Raw genomic sequence first — 16,073 nt, forward strand, 5'->3', positions numbered from 1 at the left:
TATCATGGCCGGATTTCCTGTCCCAGTGCTGACTCTCATAGAGTACAGTATTGCTGACTGATGCTCTCTATCATGGCGGGGGTCCTGTCCCAGTGCTGACTCATAGAATACAGTATTGCTGACTGATGCTCTCTATCATGGCCGGGGTCCTGTCCCAGTCCTGACTCTCATAGAATACAGTATTGCTGACTGATGCTCTCTATCATGGCCGGGGTCCTGTCCCAGTGCTGACTCTCATAGAATACAGTATTGCTGACTGATGCTCTCTATCATGGCGGGGGTCCTGTCCCAGTCCTGACTCTCATAGAATACAGTATTGCTGACTGATGCTCTCTATCATGGCCGGGGTCCTGTCCCAGTGCTGACTCATAGAATACAGTATTGCTGACTGATGCTCTCTATCATGGCCGGGATCCTGTTCCAGTCCTGACTCTCATAGTATACAGTATTGCTGACTGATGCTCTCTATCATGGCCGGGATCCTGTCTCTCATAGAATACAGTATTGCTGACTGATGCTCTCTATCATGGCCGGATTTCCTGTCCCAGTGCTGACTCTCATAGAATACAGTATTGCTGACTGATGCTCTCTATCATGGCGGGGGTCCTGTCCCAGTCCTGACTCTCATAGAATACAGTATTGCTGACTGATGCTCTCTATCATGGCCGGGGTCCTGTCCCAGTCGTGACTCTCACAGAATACAGTATTGCTGACTGATGCTCTCTATCATGGCGGGGGTCCTGTCCCAGTCCTGACTCTCATAGAATACAGTATTGCTGACTGATGCTCTCTATCATGGCCGGGATCCTGTCCCAGTCCTGACTCTCATAGAATACAGTATTGCTGACTGATGCTCTCTATCATGGCAGGGGTCCTGTCCCAGTCCTGACTCTCATAGAATACAGTATTGCTGACTGATGCTCTTTATCATGGCGGAGGTCCTGTCCCAGTCCTGACTCTCATAGAATACAGTATTGCTGACTGATGCTCTCTATCATGGCGGGGGTCCTGTCCCAGTGCTGACTCTCATAGAATACAGTATTGCTGACTGATGCTGTCTATCATGGCGGGGGTCCTGTCCCAGTCCTGACTCTCATAGAATACAGTATTGCTGACTGATGCTCTCTATCATGGCGGGGGTCCTGTCCCAGTCCTGACTCTCATAGAATACAGTATTGCTGACTGATGCTCTCTATCATGGCCGGATTTCCTGTCCCAGTGCTGACTCTCATAGAATACAGTATTGCTGACTGATGCTCTCTATCATGGCGGGGGTCCTGTACCAGTCCTGACTCTCATAGAATACAGTATTGCTGACTGATGCTCTCTATCATGGCCGGGGTCCTGTCCCAGTCGTGACTCTCACAGAATACAGTATTGCTGACTGATGCTCTCTATCATGGCGTGGGTCCTGTCCCAGTCCTGACTCTCATAGAATACAGTATTGCTGACTGATGCTCTCTATCATGGCCGGGATCCTGTCCCAGTCCTGACTCTCATAGAATACAGTATTGCTGACTGATGCTCTCTATCATGGCGGGGGTCCTGTCCCAGTCCTGACTCTCATAGAATACAGTATTGCTGACTGATGCTCTTTATCATGGCGGGGGTCCTGTCCCAGTCCTGACTCTCATAGAATACAGTATTGCTGACTGATGCTCTCTATCATGGCGGGGGTCCTGTCCCAGTCCTGACTCTCATAGAATACAGTATTGCTGACTGATGCTGTCTATCATGGCGGGGGTCCTGTCCCAGTCCTGACTCTCATAGAATACAGTATTGCTGACTGATGCTCTCTATCATGGCGGGGGTCCTGTCCCAGTCCTGACTCTCATAGAATACAGTATTGCTGACTGATGCTCTCTATCATGGCGGGCGTCCTGTCCCAGTGCTGACTCTCACAGAATTGTAATATTGCTGAGTGGTGTTAAGCAACACTCACCAGCTGATGCTGTAACTCTGATCCATCTTCTTACAGGTTATTCTGGACACGATGAACCTGCCCAGCATCCTGGTGCGACGAATGCTGAAAGCAGATGTCACCAAGTTTGGCATCAACACCTTTCCCTCACTGTACTCTGTCAACAAGGATGGCATATACAAGAAGGTTGTCGTGTAAGTTAAGCTAACTAGGATGGCATATACAAGAAGGTTGTCGTGTAAGTCATACTAACAAGGATCGCTTATACAAGAAGAGTGTCGTGTGAGTTAAGCTAACTAGGATGGCATGTACAAGAAGGGTGTCGTGTGAGTTAAGCTAACAAGGATGGCATGTACAAGGTTGTCGTGTGAGTCAAGCTAACGAGGATGGCATGTACAAGAAGGTTGTCATGTGAGTTAAGCTAACAAGGATGGCATGTACAAGAAGGTTGTCGTGTGAGTTAAGCTAACTAGGATGGCATGTACAAGAAGGTTGTCGTGTGAGTTAAGCTAACGAGGATGGCATGTACAAGAAGGGTGTCGTGTGAGTTAAGCTAACAAGGATGGCATGTACAAGAAGGTTGTCGTGTGAGTCAAGCTAACTAGGATGGAATATACAAGAAGGTTGTCGTGTGAGTTAAGCTAACTAGGATGGCATGTACAAGAAGGTTGTCGTGTGAGTTAAGCTAACTAGGATGGCATATACAAGAAGGTTGTCGTGTGAATCATGCTAACAAGGATCGCTTATACAAGGGTGTCGTGTGAGTCAAGCTAACTAGGATGGCATGTACAATAAGGTTGTCATGTACAAAAGGTTGTCATGTAAGTCATGCTATCAAAGGAGCTCCTATTCCATGTACCCATCTGTGCAGTTATGAATGTCATGTAGTAGCTGCTGAATGATATTGCTTCAAAGACCTTCCTTCAAAAGAAACAGTGCCATCCTAAAGTATCAATTGTATTTAATCTCCATTCTATTATTGTGAACCATTCCCTACCTTAGCCTTGTTGCAAGTCTGACATTGAAATAGCTGCCCAATCATTTCACTCACGAACTCAAGTGAGCTTAGTGCATAGTACATGGTCCAACTGTCCATTCGTCTGTGCATTGTATGCGATGCCTTTCAGGAATATCTCATTTATTGGTCGTGCTTTAAGGTTCATGCCAACACTAACAGCCTCATGAGCTAGTAATAAATTCTGTATGTGATGTATTTTATCAAATGCTAATGTTTTTCATGTCAAAAGATTTCATGTCATTTTGTCAAATTCTTTAGTCTTGTCCATGGACAACTTAAATGCAAAATTAGACCTGTATGGCAGTGTAACATACCTGATCCAATTGGATAAGCCAAGCGTTGTATTTACTGTATTTACTTCCCACCATACAATTTTCTCTGTGAGGCCCGTGTTAAGGCTCATATGAACCTCATACAATGGCCCCTCTTTTGGACCTTTTGCTTGTATTTATCTTGGAATTTTCCTGAGCGAAGGAAGTTGTATGTTCAGTCAGTAATATCTGTTTTGCAGGGGTGATTATGGTATTCAAGATAGGTCAAAGTTTGTAAGTGCCATTCAAGTCTTCAGTGGAAAGAAGGTTGCAAGCAACAATACAATGCACAGCCTTGTAAAGGTCGGTGACAAGAAGGAGGATGAAGACCAGGAAATGAAGAACGAAGGAGATGGGGAGGGGCAGTACGAGCAGGGAAAGGAGGCAGAGGACAGACCCCCACAGTCGTAAGTGTGGAAGGAGGGAGATGGGGAGGGGCAGTACGAGCAGGGAAAGGGGGCAGAGGACAGACCCCCACAGTCGTAAGTGTGGAGAGAGATGAGGAGGGGTAGTACGAGCAGGGAAAGGAGGCAGAGGACAGACCCCCACAGTCGTAAGTGTGGAGAGAGATGGGGAGGGGCATTGCGAGCAGGGAAAGGAGGCAGAGGACAGACCCCCACAGTCGTAAGTGTGGAAGGAGGGAAATGGGGAGGGGTAGTACGAGAAGGGAAAGGAGGCAGACCCCCACAGTCGTAAGTGTGGAAGGAGGGAGATGGGGAGGGGCATTGCGAGCAGGGAAAGGAGGCAGAGGACAGACCCCCACAGTCGTAAGTGTGGAAGGAGGGAGATGGGGAGGGCTAGTACGAGCAGGGAAAGGAGGCAGAGGACAGACCCCCACAGTCGTAAGTGTGGAAGGAGGGAGATGGGGAGGGGCAGTACGAGCAGGGAAAGGGGGCAGAGGACAGACCCCCACAGTCGTAAGTGTGGAAGGAGGGAAATGGGGATGGGTAGTACGAGCACGGAAAGGAGGCAGAAGACAGACCCCCACAGTCGTAAGTGTGGAAGGAGGGAGATGGGGAGGGGTAGTACGAGCAGGGAAAGGAGGCAGAGGACAGACCCCCACAGTCGTAAGTGTGGAAGGAGGGAAATGGGGATGGGTAGTACGAGCACGGAAAGGAGGCAGAGGACAGACCCCCACAGTCGTAAGTGTGGAAGGAGGGAGATGGGGAGGGGTAGTACGAGCAGGGAAAGGAGGCAGAGGACAGACCCCCACAGTCGTAAGTGTGGAGAGAGATGAGGAGGGGCAGTACGAGCAGGGAAAGGGGGCAGAGGACAGACCCCCACAGTCGTAAGTGTGGAAGGAGGGAGGTGGGGTGGGGCAGTACGAGCAGAAAAAGGGGGCAGAGGACAGACCCCCACAGTCGTAAGTGTGGAAGGAGGGAGATGGGGAGCGGCAGTACGAGCAGGGAAAGGGGGCAGAGGACAGACCCCCACAGTCGTAAGTGTGGAAGGAGGGAAATGGGGATGGGTAGTACGAGCACGGAAAGGAGGCAGAGGACAGACCCCCACAGTTGTAAGTGTGGAAGGAGGGAAATGGGGAGGGGTAGTACGAGCACGGAAAGGAGGCAGAGGACAGACCCCCACAGTCGTAAGTGTGGAAGGAGGGAGGTGGGGAGGGGCATTGCGAGCAGGGAAAGGGGGCAGAGGACAGACCCCCACAGTTGTAAGTGTGGAAGGAGGGAGATGGGGAGGGCTAGTACGAGCAGGGAAAGGGGGCAGAGGACAGACCCCCACAGTCGTAAGTGTGGACCTTCTCAAATGCAGTAATGTAATGTACATTTATTAAGAACACACTCATAATGAACTGATGGATGTAACAAACTGTTTTTTGGTCCCACCCGTGTACTGTATATATATGCTTATAATGAACTAAAATTAGAGGTCCCTTTGAGTTGGTTAGAACTGTAGTTTAGTTACTAGAGTCATCTTAGTCCTCCTGGACTATAAGTAAGTTTACAAGCCTGTACAGTATCAACTCTGCTTGTTTCAGTGCCCTAGTACACATGAAGGACTTGGAATCAGCTCTACACTACAGCTTGAAGCAGGAGGTGGCCATTAAGAGCTCTATTGATGAAGAGGGCGTAACAGCACTGAAGAACTTTATAACAATTCTTGTGAAGGTATTTCAGTCATGTTTGTAGTAGATGTATTATTATTCAGCATGTGTGACTTGTCACTGACTCTTGGCCTTGCATACCAACAGGCAGGGCAAACCAGAATGTTTGACTCTCAAAGGCTGCATCTTTAACAGGTTTAATGTTGAGCAGATGCCTTAGGAAAACTGATAGAACTGGAATACTGTTCAAAGTGGCGTTAAGCCCTACTCATTCACCAACTCCGTTGAATTTCTTTAGAAAATCCTAAACCTTGTCATTTTGAATGGGCCATTGACCAATATCTCGGATTAACATTACCGGTAAGTATTGTACATGTAGCATCATCAATGCCTTACCTTCTTGATGTTGTTGTAGCTTGGGTGTATCTTGTACTTCTATTACCTTTACATTATTCTATAATTTAAGAATGGGTGCTGTCTGTCCGTCCTTCTATTCTTCTATCCTTCTATCCTTCTGGCACGTTTCGTTTCCCGAGCAGAACTAAAAAAACGTGAGAGATATCTAAACCAAACTTGGCACATAGATAGGTCTAATGGCAAACTGGTTCCTTTTGATAGTTTGGGATTTTTTAAAAATGTATTTTTCGAGTTTCCTTAGCAAAAACTTTGACTAAGACTGAAAATTGCGTTAGTGCTTGTTTCCAGTGCAAATGTGAAAAAAATACAATATTTCTTGCCTTGCACACAACCAGACATGTCATATTGGTGGGGGATATGAGTATTTCATGCTTGTTAGTATTCACGACCGTCCGTACGTCCCACCTGTTTGTTGCCGCGATATCTCAAGAACTAAACACTGGATTGTCTTGATATTTGGAACTATGGTGTATATACAGACTCCGCAGACACCAGTCGGTTTTGGTGACCTTGACCCCATTTTCAAGGTCACAGCAGGCAAATCTGCTTTTGGAGTTGGAAAACGGTGTTGCCGCGATATCTCAAGAACTAATCCCAGGATTGTCTTCATATTTGGAACTATGGTGTATATACAGACATCGCAGACACCAGTCGGTTTTGGTGACCTTGACCCCATTTTCAAGGTCACAGCAGGCAAATCTGCTTTTGGAGTTGGAAAACGGTGTTGCCGCGATATCTTAAGAACTAATCGCTGGACTGTCTTCATATTTGGTACTATGGCTATATACAGACGGGGGACATTTCGTCACTTTGTGACAGATACTTGTTAAAACAAAATGTCAAGCCTTCAAAGGTAAACGCGTAAACTATTTAGATAATGTTACTTGACAAACTGTACAAACTGAAACTCTGACATGTTAGCTGATATATAGAGCTGATAGTGTAAGTAGATAGTAACTCTCTAGGACTGAAAGACCCAAGTGAGCTAGCTTATGGAGTGTTGGGTTAGTTGCCATACATCCATCCATCTGGTGTATGTCTGTCTGTTTACTGGAGTCTGGAAATTCAGGAGGATTCATGTAGATAAAATTGTGTGGGGGTTCTTAAATGACTGTTATCTCCTAAACAACCCAAGGTCTAGGAATTTGAAACATTGATGTCATGTGTATGGACTCAGTAGGGATTCAGACTTGTTCATGCCAGTACACATCATACTGCGGCTGGGGTGAAAAACACGACATGAAAAAATAAACAGATTGGCAGAATCACATGCTATGAAATCATATGAATATGATGGATATCAAAGATATAAAAGGACAGTTTTTGACGATTATTGCAAATGGCAACGTTTTATACATCATTCTGTTTATAATTTTTTTTATTGAAACTATGATCTACCATGACAATATGCAGAAGTTTGCATATTGAGACACCACCTGGATTGGAAGAGAGTTTGACATTAAAATTTAGCCAAATATTTTGTGGGGGATTTTGCATTCCAAGAGTTGGCGTCGCAGCTTGTAAAAGAAATATTCTTGAAACTTTCATGCAAGTTAATATCTCTGCGAAGTCATTTGAACAGAAATGAAACATACACTGGTTCCTTCAGATTTATATTTTTTCATAAGATTTCGTGATCAAGCTGGAAATTTGTGTGAAAAAAATAAATTTTAACTTTCTTTTTGCTTAACTCTGATTTAATTCCTTCAAACTAAAGTTGGACCCATATTTACTGATTAGATGTTTTAGTGGTTAGAGGAAACATATGTTCTTTGTTTATTGCCTGCACTAAAAGCCACCACTGGAAATGTGAATGATGGAAGGGAGACAACTTTGAAACTATTTCAATAATTATCTCCCTTTGATTAGTTAGCATTGATTAGCTTGAATTTACCAAGTCAGTGGAAGTACAGTGTTCCCTCGCTATTGCGCTCTTCAGTATAGTGCAAACTCCTTTATAGTGCACTGTAAAGCATGGCTCCCAAAAAACTAACATTTTTAATAAACTCAAGTTTTCCAATGATACGTTGTTTTCCCCATCTAAAAAAATGTTATCAGCTGATCACCGGAAATACCAGTCAACAAATCAAAAAAGGAAGTACGCAATTTAATCCCATTATTACACTATCTTGTTATAAAAAGCTGTTCATTGTTGATCTGGACTTATGTTTGTAATATATTTTATTAATTTTATTCAAAATTTCATTCAATAATGTTAACATTAATTTCGCCGAAATCATGTGTCAAGTGATCAGTAGATCGCACAACTCAGTGATTTACAGCAACCATGGTCAGATTACCGCTATTGACACCTTGAAACAAATTTTAATTGCAAGAGAATGGATACATATATCATTAATGCCATACTTTGACCCGTTGAAAGTTGTATTTGAGACAGTTTGACTATTAAATGTCAACACAACTTTTTCGCAATCGAAATACATGTAGCGTGGGAAGTCCCTACAGTGACCCTTATAACTTTAAATATATGGTGTGAAAGCTGCAACTAATATAACATGATACTGGAATATATTATTCCTGATAGAATAATAATTTCAGATGCAATTTCTTCCCATGATTGCATCAAAATTCTTTCATGTTGTATCATTGGGTACTTTTTTACTGAATCACCAGTAGTTTGGGAGGAAACGTGGGCACAGCTGATTGCTATTTCTGGCTTAGTTTACGAGAAAATACAAACAGTAATCTTAATCTCTGCAAATAAAACAATGCCTAGGAGAGCAGGAAATACAATTTAAATGGTAGATCATCATGTCTAGACCGCAGATGGTATATAAAGTTTATCACATTGGAATTGTGTTAGCATTCCTTCTTCAGTGCTGGGATTGTGTTACCATTCCTTGCTCAGTGCTGGGATTGTGTTAACATCCCTCAAAAAGAGCTGGAATTGTGTTAACATTCCTGAAAGAGTGCTGGAATTGTGTTAACATTCCTGAAAGAGTGCTGGAATTGTGTTAACATTCTTTGCTCAGTGCTGGAATTGTGTTAACATTCTTTGCTCAGTGCTGGAATTGTGTTAACAATCTTTGCTCAGTGCTGGAATTGTGTTAACATTCCTGAAAAAGTGCTGGGATTGTGTTAACATTCTTTGCTCAGTGATGGAATTGTGTTAACATTCTTTGCTCAGTGCTGGAATTGTGTTAACATTCCTTGCTCAGTGCTGGAATTGTTTTAACATTCCTGAAAAAGTGCTGGGATTGTGTTAACATTCCTGAAAAAGTGCTGGAATTGTGTTAACGTTCTTTGCTCAGTGCTGGAATTGTGTGAACATTCTTTGCTCAGTGCTAAAATTGTGTTAACATTCCTGAAAAAGTGCTGGGATTGTGTTAACATTCCTTGCTCAGTGCTGGAATTGTGTTAACATTCTTTGCTCAGTGCTGGAATTGTGTTAACAATCCTTGCTCAGTGCTGGGATTGTGTTAACATTCCTGAAAAAGTGCTGGGATTGTGTTAACGTTCTTTGCTCAGTGCTGGAATTGTGTTAACATTCTTTGCTCAGTGCTAAAATTGTGTTAACATTCCTGAAAAAGTGCTGGGATTGTGTTAACATTCCTGAAAAAGTGCTGGAATTGTGTTTCCATTCCCAAAAGAGTGCTGGAACAATGGAACAAACTTTCCCTTTTAAATATTTAAAAAAAATAAGTATCGCTCTATTTTCAGAATTTTGTTTTCATTACAACTGGGTTTCCATCTAAAATTCCACAAGTCATGTAAACCCAATAATTCCAATAGACATGCAACAAGATAGTCCCATGACTCACTTACCTTTCCTAGGTTTCACGACCTAAGTTCCTATGATGAAAGACAAAATGATAATGATGGATTTGTAATTTCTTCTTCTTTTGATGAAACTGAGAGTGTCTAGAGAAATTTTGACAGAACTTGTTAACAGAGTGTGTCTGTTGTATTTCAGTATTTTCCTGGTCGGGAGGAGATAATTTCATACCTGAACAATGTCAAGAAGTGGCTAAACACTGTAACAGGCCAACTGAGAGGAGAGGCGTGGTCCAGACAACTAGATGCCATACAGGTACACACATAGGGTTGTCATGACAACTAGATGCCATACATGTACACACAAAGGGGTTGTCATGACAGGTAGATGCCATACAGGTACACACATAGGGTTGTCATGACAACTAGATGCCATACAGGTACACACATAGGGTTGTCATGACAGGTAGATGCCATACAGGTACACACATAGGGTTGTCATGACAACTAGATGCCATACAGGTACACACATAGGGTTGTCATGACAGGTAGATGCCATACAGGTACACACATAGGGTTGTCATGACAACTAGATGCCATACAGGTACACACATAGGGTTGTCATGACAGCTGGATGCCATACATGTACACACATAGGGTTGTCATGACAGCTAGATGCCATACATGTACACACATAGGGTTGTCATGACAACTAGATGCCATACATGTACACACATAGGGTTGTCATGACAGCTAGATGCCATACAGGTACACACATAGGGTTGTCATGACAGCTAGATGCCATACATGTACACACATAGGGTTGTCATGACAACTAGATGCCATACGGGTACACACATATGGTTGTCATGACAACTAGATGCCATTCATGTACACACATAGGGTTGTCATGACAGCTAGATGCCATACGGGTACACACATAGGGTTGTCATGACAACTAGATGCCATACATGTACACACATAGGCTTGTCATGACAACTAGATGCCATACATGTACACACATAGGGTTGTCATGACAACTAGATGCCATTCATGTACACACATAGGGTTGTCATGACAGCTAGATGCCATACGGGTACACACATAGGGTTGTCATGACAACTAGATGCCATTCATGTACACACATAGGGTTGTCATGACAACTAGATGCCATACATGTACACACATAGGGTTGTCATGACAGGTAGATGCCATACATGTACACACATAGGGTTGTCATGACAGCTGGATGCCATACATGTACACACATAGGGTTGTCATGACAACTAGATGTCATACATGTACACACATAGGGTTGTCATGACAGCTAGATGCCATACATGTTCACACATAGGGTTGTCATGACAACTAGATGCCATACATGTACACACATAGGGTTGTCATGACAGCTGGATGCCATACGGGTACACACATAGGGTTGTGATGACAACTAGATTTCATACGTGTACACACATAGGGTTGTCATGACAGCTAGATACTATACATGTACACACATAGGGTTGTCATGACAACTAGATGCCTTAAAAGGAAAAACAGAGGGTTGTCATGACAGCTGGATGCCATACATGTACACACATAGGGTTGTCATGACAGCTAGATGCCATACATGTACACACATAGGGTTGTCATGACAGCGAGATGCTTTCGTGGTACACACATAGGGTTGTCATTACAGCTGGATGCCATGTATGTACACACATAGGGTTGTCATGACAACTGGATGCCATACAGGTACACGCATAGGGTTATCATGACAGATAGATGCCATACATGTACACACATTGGGTTGTCATGACAGCTAGATGCCATACATGTACACGCATAGGGTTAGCATGACAACTGGATGCCATACAGGTACACGCATAGGGTTAGCATGACATCTGGATGCCATACAGGTACACACATAGGGTTAGCATGACAACTGGATGCCATACAGGTACACGCATAGGGTTAGCGTGACATCTGGATGCCATACAGGTACACAAATAGGGTTGTCATGTACCCATAGGGTTGTATGATCTGTATGTTACCAGGATTAACTGACATCCTGAATGATCTGTATGTTACCAGGAGTAACTGACATCCTGTATGATCTGTATGTCAGCAGAAGTAACTGACATCCTGTATGATCTGTATGTTACCAGGAGTAACTGACATCCTGTATGATCTGTATGTTACCAAGAGTAACTGACATCCTGTATGATCTGTATGTCAGCAGAAGTAACTGACATCCTGTATGATCTGTATGTTACCAGGAGTAACTGACATCCTGTATGATCTGTATGTTACCAGGAGTAACTGACATCCTGTATGATCTGTATGTTACCAGGAGTAACCGACATCCTGTATGATCTGTATGTTACCAGGCGTAACCAACATCCTGTATGATCTGTATGTTACCAGGAGTAACTGACATCCTGTATGATCTGTATGTTACCAGGTGTAACTGATATCCTGTATGATCTGTATGTCAGCAGAAGTAACTGACATCCTGTATGATCTGTATGTTACCAGGAGTAACTGACATCCTGTATGATCTGTATGTCAGCAGAAGTAACTGACATCCTGTATGATCTGTATGTTACCAGGAGTAACCGACATCCTGTATGATCTGTATGTTACCAGGAGTAACCGACATCCTGTATGATCTGTATGTTACCAGGAGTAATGACATCCTGTATGATCTGTATGTTACCAGGAGTAACCGACATCCTGTATGATCTGTATGTTACCAGGAGTAACTGACATCCTGTATGATCTGTATGTTACCAGGCCAAAGGGAGTTTCCTGCCAGATGATGTGACATGGGTTGGCTGTGCTGGTAGTGAGACACGTTACCGTGGTTACCCTTGTGGCATGTGGACACTGTTTCATACACTTACTGTTTCCTCTCATCTGTCTCATCTCAGTAAGTATTATTGAGATTTCACCTCTCAGTAAATGTCGGGATTAATATCAGAATACCAGAGATTCGCCCCTCCCCTCCATGTTCTTCTCTCAGTTAATATCAGGGTACTAGAGATTCCCCCCTCCCCTCAACCGCCCCCCCCCCCCTCCCCTCCCCCTCCCCTCCCCCTCCCCTCCCCCCTTCGCCAGTTTATATTAGGTTGACATAGATTTCCACCCTCCCCTCCATGCTATACAGATGTCCTCGTTACTGCCACTATATCTAATAGTTGTGAGGCAAACCCTATCCTCCACACTGATGCAACTGCTCATGCACGAGGCAGCAAAATGTTATCACATCTGAACACATTTTGTTTTGTTATTTCACACTGTAACTTCTTCAATTCTTGAGATTGTCTTAAAGACAAGTACAGACAAACTTGGAGCAGAATTTACAGATTAGGTGAGTATTAGATGAAAGATCGTTCTTGCATGTAGTTAAGATTAGAAATGTTTGGTGGGAGATGGACTCACCCTCTCTGTCACCATCCGGCGTGTGCTCAGTGTGCTGCATGGATCAAGTGACTGCTGATCCACACCCTAGATGCCAGTCATGAAAAAAGAGCGTGTGTTCTCTAAGCTCTAGATGTAACTTCTGCAAACATCTATCTCATCAGAAGTTTGATAAGCCTTCGGAGGCTTGGGATACTAAGCCAATACTAGATCATCAGCAAAAACGTTGACCGTACTTACTACAACTAAGAATAGGATGAAGGCAGATGAAGTGTCTCTTCCTGGATTGCTTTCCTCCACAGGGAAACACTCTGGGTGACAAGATGGTGACACAAAGAGGCGCCGTCTCCCTTAGAAGGGGGAGATCTCATTGCCTGTCCCATCCTCCCCTTGATGAAAAGGAGCAGGTGTACCTCGCTGGATGTCAATCCACCAATGTATGTGGGGCCTGAAGGGAAGGGTGGGTCCTCCATGTAAACCCCCTCCTCTTCTTTAACCTGCATCAGTTCTCTAAAACCATATCTTCATCCATGTCAGCACTAACATCATCCATATCCCAGGAGATACTGAAATTACAAAATACTCTCTCGGCTTGGATGTACTGGTTGATCAAAATTCTAGGATATATCAGATTATGAAAGAGCATTGCTCAAGTTGCAAAGTGAGTTGGTCAGGAAGCTAAGGAGCTCCCTCAGACAAGGATATTAGTTGATAAATCTGGACCTACAGGAAGCCTGTCTTCACATCCCCATGCACCCAAGTTGTCAACCTTATCTACAATTTGCAGTCAACGGGCAGAGATTCAAGTTAAACGTTCTATTGTTCGGCTCCATTTTTATGTACCCTAATTACCAACCCCGGGTTTGGGTTCTGCTCATCTAAATCTAGTAAGACAGCATATCAATGTCTTCCTATTGGCCAATCATCACAAATCATAAATCAATCAAAACACAGTCTTCATCATTCAACTACTTTCATACCTAGGCTTCCTGGTTAACTCTGACAAGTCAGTGTAAGTACCTTCTCAAGACATCTTCTTTATAGGGGCATGGTCTCAACTTATCATGGGAATCCTTGAACCTCGGTAAAGCAGATAAGCAAGTGATGCAATCTTAAGCACACACCCAACCAGGTTGATGGGAGGTAGAATCCACATTCCCCACTGGGTCTTTGCAGGACAGAGTACTGAGGACGATGAAGGACACGGATTGCCTGATCATACTGATACCTCCAGCATGGCACTACAGAACATGGTTTCCAAAGTTGTAACTGCTCCTAATGGAAGAGCCTCTCAAGCCACCGCATAGCAATCTTCTGCACCGAGACCCCTCATATTTTAAGGCAGCCTCAACAAGCTCCACCTTCACACCTGGAAATTACCATGGCAAAAATGCAAGCCTATGTCAGCTGCACCAACAGTGGCAAGCACATGGAGGCTAGCTTCATCAGCCATCTGTACAAGAGATACCTATAAATGCTGACTTCCTTCTCCATCTCAGAAAGAAGAAGAATTTCAGACATGGCATGATTGAAGACTACAGATCAGCACTGGCTTCAGTTCTACAACGTGATGGACGCTCTCAGTAGGTACTCACCCAGTACTAAATCGACTTATGAGGTCATATTCACAGGAATACTATGCACATTTCCCAAATGGAATTTATTTTTTGTGCTATTAGCTGTAATGGAACCACCATACGAACCCATGTGAAATACTACACTGCCAACAGCTTCGAAAATGACAGCTTTTCTCCTAGCTGTGGCCCTAGGTGTCAGCTCCGCACCATTGATATGCACAAGACTGGAGCAGAATATCTTTCAGGTCTCTATTGGAATTTAATGCCATAAATCAGTTGTTAGCATTGGCCATAGACGATAGATGATCTTTGCCAGTGAAGATACCAAGACACAAGGTGAGCTGGCATTTGAATCCTTGTCTACTGGTGGTGGGCAGATCTTGGGCTAACACCTGGAATCATGGATCTAAGTGACATATAAAGTTTCTCCATGTAATTCTTGGCCACAGGGAAATTACAGTGACATCTTTAAATGCTGAAACTAGAGGATCTTGAAGCCACATTATCAGCCCAACCTCGTGGGTGCGTTAATGCGAGCCATATGCACACCTAAGGGGTCTCTATACAGAAATTCATGTTTGATGACAGAAAGTTAATGAGCCTTTAGTGCTATTAATTTTGAAAGTCTGTCTTGGCAGAACACTGTATTGGGTTATTGGATGAAAGAAGTGACGTTTTCCCACCTTACGAATGTGCAGTTGCATTTGTACAGAGCATTGGGTTTGCCTCACAACTATTAGATATGTTGGCAGTTAAGATGACATCTGTCAAAATATTTACGGTTATGATGTAATAGAGAAAGTATTCTTAGAATTATACACAGTGCGAACTATTGTTTGATTTCTAGTGTTTCTAGACATGATATTGCTGGAATGATGATAAACATGCCAATAGTCATGTAAAACCATACATATTCACCCATCTCCCAGACAGAACAAAATTTCAATATATCTATGATTAAATCAAATGCAACCATAGCAATGAGACTGGAAGTGAGATATAATATCCAGTTATTTAATGACCTTTGAAGTCTGTATTGTACAACAAATACAGTGTACTGGGGGCCTATTCTTCGCCAAACTTTCCGCAGGGTTAAAGTTATGAACACACATGATATGCATTGAAGCATTATATTACATTAAGTAATACGTTACCACTGTTATACCGAGGCTGTTGTCTCCCACAACTGCTCTTATAGCGAAATCTGCGACAGAGATCTCAATTACCTCATGTAGCACGTGCAGAGCCCCCTAGCTTCCATGTGACACCCTTCACTCTTGTCTCTTCGCTTGCTCCAGCAAGACGTACAATAAAGACTTCTCTGAAGCGTTACTGTTTCTCCAACAAATCAGTGATATTTATTACTGTTTATTGTCTCAAATAAACTGTGCTTTTAGGGGGCGTTTGTTGTAACAACGCTCGGAAATATTTTTCCGCCAAAAGGAAAATCTTTTCCCGCCCTTTTTTTTCTCTATACTTCCTGGGTGTCTCGTATGCACGTTGTGTCTTACGTTGCCCTGTTCTAGTATGTCTTGGGGGTTTACATCACTTATTTCTCTATATGCTATATGTGTATGTTCTATAGTCGCATTGCTCGTTTATTTTCTTGTGAAAATGC

The 16,073-nt window shown here is 43.4% G+C and overlaps 1 protein-coding gene across 1 annotated transcript in view; it reads left to right on the plus strand.

The window, feature by feature from the left end:
• Window positions 1–16,073, plus strand: part of LOC139459491 (sulfhydryl oxidase 2-like) — a 41,056-nt gene that overhangs the window by 12,607 nt on the left and 12,376 nt on the right. Inside the window, exons 5-9 of the mRNA XM_071240944.1 lie at window positions 1,979–2,115; window positions 3,451–3,657; window positions 5,241–5,370; window positions 9,658–9,774; window positions 12,252–12,387. Of these exons, the coding sequence (XP_071097045.1) occupies window positions 1,979–2,115; window positions 3,451–3,657; window positions 5,241–5,370; window positions 9,658–9,774; window positions 12,252–12,387 (727 nt within the window). The remainder of the gene's footprint in view (window positions 1–1,978; window positions 2,116–3,450; window positions 3,658–5,240; window positions 5,371–9,657; window positions 9,775–12,251; window positions 12,388–16,073) is intronic.

Source organism: Haliotis cracherodii, unplaced genomic scaffold (genome assembly GCF_022045235.1).
Source record: "Haliotis cracherodii isolate W230 unplaced genomic scaffold, xgHalCrac1.p SCAF_13, whole genome shotgun sequence".
NCBI classification, from domain to species: Eukaryota; Metazoa; Mollusca; class Gastropoda; order Lepetellida; family Haliotidae; genus Haliotis; species Haliotis cracherodii.